We start from the raw sequence: 5,084 nt of genomic DNA on the forward strand, positions 1-5,084 counted from the left end.
AAGATATATATATATATCAGTATTGTATTTACACTCAAAATCGTCGTCAACAAGTTTAATCTGCCCAATGAAGCTCTTAAAAACTTACCCTATATAGATCGTTGTTTGTCAAAGCAAAGGGTAAATTGGACACATACACCGTGCTTTTGCTTGGTGCCAACCCACCACTCATTTTTCTGATGAAAAGCAAAAGAGAGAAGAGTTAAATTGTATTCAACAGAGCAATCAATTATAAAACAGTTGCAAGACTTTTTAAAAGTTGTTTTTCAAACCTAGCCCAGACGGTCATGATAAAGTTGCAGGAAAGCATAGCTTTCATTTCCCTTTCATCATTTTACATGAAATTCGTATATGCCTTCACGTGCTACAGAAGACATACATTCCCTCCCCTGGATCCAAAGCATATTTTTGCTGTATGCGAGTCAATTTGCAAATCATGAAAAAACAGACGAGTCAGTGTACTTAAAATAAGCCTCTGCTGATTTGTGCAGTAAAGAAAGGTTTAGGTCCAGAAAGAAACAAGTAATCTCCATTTATTAAACATTCTGGCCAATTTGTGAAATTAATGACCTTTGTCCAAGTAGCTGCATGTTCTGATTCTATATGCAAGTTTCCATTCAGCTGTATTCAACATAGAATAAACCACATTCAGTTAAGGGCGGGGGGGAAGCTTCCCTAAAGCAGAGTCCTAATTATTAAGGCAGGGGGAAAGATACATTTTAAAGCCAATGCAGTATCTCAGCTGCTAAAGCAGCAAGTATTAGCTAATTATTAAGGCGGGGGGAAAGATACTGCATTGGCTTTAAAATGTATCTCAGCTGCTAAAGCAGCAAGTATTTCCTCTTGTATCTATTGCTCAGGCTTCTACGCTGGTCTGGAACTGCAAGTGTCCAGAGCTGACCATAGACGGCATCTCCCCTAGAGGCACTCCCCCTCCTCCTCCTCCTCCTGATTAAGCAGCTCTATACTGGCAGGAACCAGGGAAACCCCAAAGCCGTTTTCATTTCCAATCTCTTTTAAGCTCTTGAAACTAAGTAGCCAAGAATATGCAGAGAAACAATGAATCAATTCAAAAACCTTTTTATAACTGCATACACATCATACCACTAGGTAAAGACTAACTGAACAGTGTTACGTTTTTCCTCATGTTTGGACATTTCCCAAAATTTTAAGTGGTGCTAAAGTCTGTGCCAGACACTTTGTCCCTCTGATCCATTCTGTAGCCATGGCTTGGTCCAAGAGCTAAGTGAGTAAAATTTAAGATCGGAATAAAGCACAACCCTTACGAGAGGGCACACCAAACAGCACAGCAAAAACATTCCCTACGCAGTCCAATTACTACCTACTTATCCAGTTTCCTGCAGCCTCATTCCTGCTTCTCGGCACCTCTAGCTGATTCCTAACTGAGGATCAAGCCATTTCTTCAGCAAGACCAACTCATTTTAAAAATGCAGACAAAAGCTGCTGAAAGGATGAAAGAAACTAAGTATTAGAAACCAACATCCATCATAGTACATACAATTTCTTAGGGGACTTTTCGGGTAGTGAGTCTGAGCAGGTTGCTTGGCCAAGTGCCAACAAAGTAACTAATATCACACTCTAATCCAGCTGTGGTTATTTTCTGGCATTGCATGATTCAGTCATCTGAAGACCTGACATTCCCCGCAGACACTGATTATCCAAGCGTTTTGCTTCTCTTTCCTGACATGCTTACTGTATCACAATTCATTTGAGTGCCAGTTTCCAACTGATTGAATTTTGAGTTCTTCCATGTTCCGAAACTGTATTTTTTGGCATGAGCAGAAACGGCAACATAAAGGTTAAGCAAATGAAAACAGAATAAATTTGCAATAAAGGCCATACTTTGCATCTGGTGTTACGCAGCCGGGGTTCATTATCCCAAATTCCTTGCTGCTTGGCATTAGTATCCTTGACAAGCCTAACCAGGCTGACTTGGCAACATGCCACGCGAATAGATGGCCCGAAGTGCAGTTATCCAGATGTACGGTGGATACAAAGGACACGGTAAGAGCTACCTTAGCGCTGCATTGTGGTATGTTGCCTATGCTAATATATTGCAACAGCAGAGGAGAAAACAGCAGAGGTGAACCTCACATGGCTGTAGATAGCAATTTTACTCTGCCTAAAAGACAAGAGAAGCTCGAGCACCTTGTAACAGGAGACCAAGCAGGCCCCATATTAATGGACAGACGCCAGCGAGGATGGCATGACTGGAGAGCAATCAGCTTGCGTATTCCGCAACACCGCAGTGCAAACCTCCAAAGAGAAGGTGGTATGTCATGTGAAGATTACTACAGGCCTAACAGCTCAGTCAATAGGAAATTATTAATGAACGCAAGTTACAGAACTGCCATGTTCAGCTGTACACTACTTTTTCCAGAAGCAAGCTGAAAGAGTTGCACCCTGGAGCACTGGCTCCCAGAGAGCTGAGGCTGAGCTTTGTTTCTAGTCCCCTGGACAAATTTAAGCGAAACAGTCTTGCTGCTCCGACGGCCCAGATATTCTTAGCAATTTGTATTGTTTAGGACTATCATGCCAGGATTTCTTACTTTTAATGTCTGACTCGCTGGACAGGCACAATTTTAATAAAAGAGGAAGTACAGTAACTGTAAAGCAAAACTGATGGCAAAGGTTCAAATTTACCACTCCAGGAAAGAGTATTTCCCCAGATCTGCAGGAGGACTTCCTCTTCTAAATACTAAGGGGTCATTGAGATGGTTTATAAATATCTTATTTAAGCCAGCAGATACACTGGCAGGTTTGCGCAACGGCAATATTTGGGCCGTTATTATCCGATTAAAAGCCTCATTGTCCTTACTAAGTCTTCTGCAGAACATTCAAAAATAATATTCTACCAAAGCCAACCTCTCAAAAAGTTTGAGCATGTTAAAATGCAGATTTCTGGTTATCTGTTGTGAATACAGTGGTATAAATGCAGTTTTAGATCCAACTACCGGCACAATTCTTCCCACCCGATAAACCTTAACAAAACATCATGTATCAATTGTAACTCTGCTATAACCAATCCATTAGGGTTTTTTTTTTTTTTTACCCACCATGAAGCCCCTGTGGGGATACCAAGTGCCAACACCATATAAACAATAGCTTTTTTTTCCTCCCTTCATTTATGGATGCCAAACCTGCCACAGCAGCTTCACATTTATTGGTCTGACGTTTTCTAGCTCTGTGTGTGTGTGTGTTAAAAAAAGTCAATTCTAGCCTTAAGCTAACTCTCTAGATGAGACACATCTCATCTGGAGGCTCATCATTACAAGGCTCAGAGTCCTTTTACTTCAGGAATTTTCTAACTGCATAGAACAGTCCAATACAAGTTTAACATTTTCATCACGTTCTTCCTCCTTGATCACCAGTCTCTCTGCTTTATAGGTTTTCACTTCACAGGCTGACAAAAAAACAAAAACCCTCCCAAAACCATCTGAGCTTTCTACTTGCTGCAGGGGACTCACTTGAGAGTCATGTACAACCTAGTTTCTATATCCTGCTAGATCTCCCCAACAAATGAAAACATTTCTGTTTTATACTGAATGCTTTTACGGGGCTTCCCTGATCTTCAGGGTATTACCTGGTCACTTAACTTTAAAGCACCAGCTGGAAGCCAGTACATTATCTCCCTGGGGTTGAGCACAACTCCCATTAATGTAATAGCCTCTCTGTAATATTAATGCCTTCTTCATTTATCATTTTCACATATTAACTTTCAGGATGGAGTTGTCTCCCACAACTATGACTTCTTGAACTCAATCTTTTTTGTCTTTTCCAACAACTCGAACTAAAAGAAGCCATTCTTTGACAAGAGCCATCTGTCAGTAATGATTAAGTCTCCTGCAAAACATATCGGGTACATGAGTATGTTTTGCTTGAATCCAATATGCTTATTGCAGCATCTGTCACTCATGTTGAGAACACCACGAGAAGACAATGATTAACTTCAGTAATTGGCTTTTCTACTCTGTCCCAGAACACATAAGGACACCACCAAAATAGTTCAGATGCCTCTGAAGCATCAAGTGGAGTCTGAATTTACTGATATTTTCATGACTTAACATCAACGTTTCAACTTAAGCACAAACTTTTCTGTTTGTTATGCTCATTCAGGCCAACTAATTTGAGTTCTTCTGTCTTGATCCTTAAGACACCGTATTTTATTTCTAATTTAACAGTATCAACAGAGTTTAGACCCAAATCAACAAACCATTAGTTGTGGCAGGAGCTTGGCTCAAGCTTGTCATCAAAAGTCTGTGGTAAAGGAGGAAACTGAACGCATGTTCTCCTTGGTCCCAGACAAGGGTATTAAGCACTTACTACACTTCTTTCCTACACAAGAGGCATGTAATAAACTATTAGAGCTGAATCTGTTTTACCTTTACGTAGCCACTTAAATGTTACAAGACAAATATTAAACAGGATCAGAATTAGGTAAATAAAGTTGACACTATCAGGAGAGTGGAAGAGCCTTTCAATCTGCCCAAGCCAAAGACGTACGCAAAAAGGATCCGTGGTCTGAATCAAGCTACTCTTACGTACTAATCTAACTACAAAAACTTTGGGACAATAGGACTGGGTGACCAGGCTGCCAGCAGGAACTACATTAAGAGTTTTAACAACAGTTTCTTGTTAAATGCATTTCCAGCATAGTCAAGACGTGAGAAGAATTGCTTGGTCTCACCCAGAAATTCACCCAGGAGAGGCAGATCCAGGTAACTCACTCAGGGATGCCCCTTCCTCCTGAAAACCCCAGCTGAGACAAGCAATCCCACGTCAGAGCTCAGTACGTGCAAACCAATATCAAGGCAAGAGAACTACAGACTACTCAGAAACTTCCACGCGTTGTGTTAAAGCCTTTCGCTGTAAGTAACATCACCCTGCGGTTCCTCTACCACGCCGCGGCCCCGACCGGCCGCTTATTTAGCTTTGCCCAGCTGCTGCGCGATGACAAACCGCTACTTCCCCGCCTACGACCACAAAAGCCAGAAGCGAGGCGAACGGCCTCCCCGGCTGTGAACGGGCGCTCCTGCCCCCCGCGGTGCCCCCGCTCCGGCGGT

General features: G+C 41.8%; 1 protein-coding gene across 3 annotated transcripts in view; it reads right to left on the reverse strand.

Annotated features, from left to right (window-relative positions):
- The window catches only part of ZCRB1 (zinc finger CCHC-type and RNA binding motif containing 1), a 7,112-nt gene extending 6,936 nt beyond the window's left edge, over positions 1 to 176 (reverse strand). For all 3 annotated transcript variants that reach the window (XM_009286238.2, XM_009286240.2, XM_009286239.2), the window contains exon 1: positions 89 to 176. In XM_009286238.2, the coding sequence (XP_009284513.1) occupies positions 89 to 172 (84 nt within the window). In that variant the 5' untranslated portion in view covers positions 173 to 176. The remainder of the gene's footprint in view (positions 1 to 88) is intronic.
- Between the last annotated feature and the right edge of the window lie 4,908 nt (positions 177 to 5,084).

The sequence above is a fragment of the Aptenodytes forsteri genome, unplaced genomic scaffold (genome assembly GCF_000699145.1).
Source record: "Aptenodytes forsteri isolate BGI_AS27 unplaced genomic scaffold, ASM69914v1 Scaffold103, whole genome shotgun sequence".
Classification (NCBI taxonomy): domain Eukaryota; kingdom Metazoa; phylum Chordata; class Aves; order Sphenisciformes; family Spheniscidae; genus Aptenodytes; species Aptenodytes forsteri.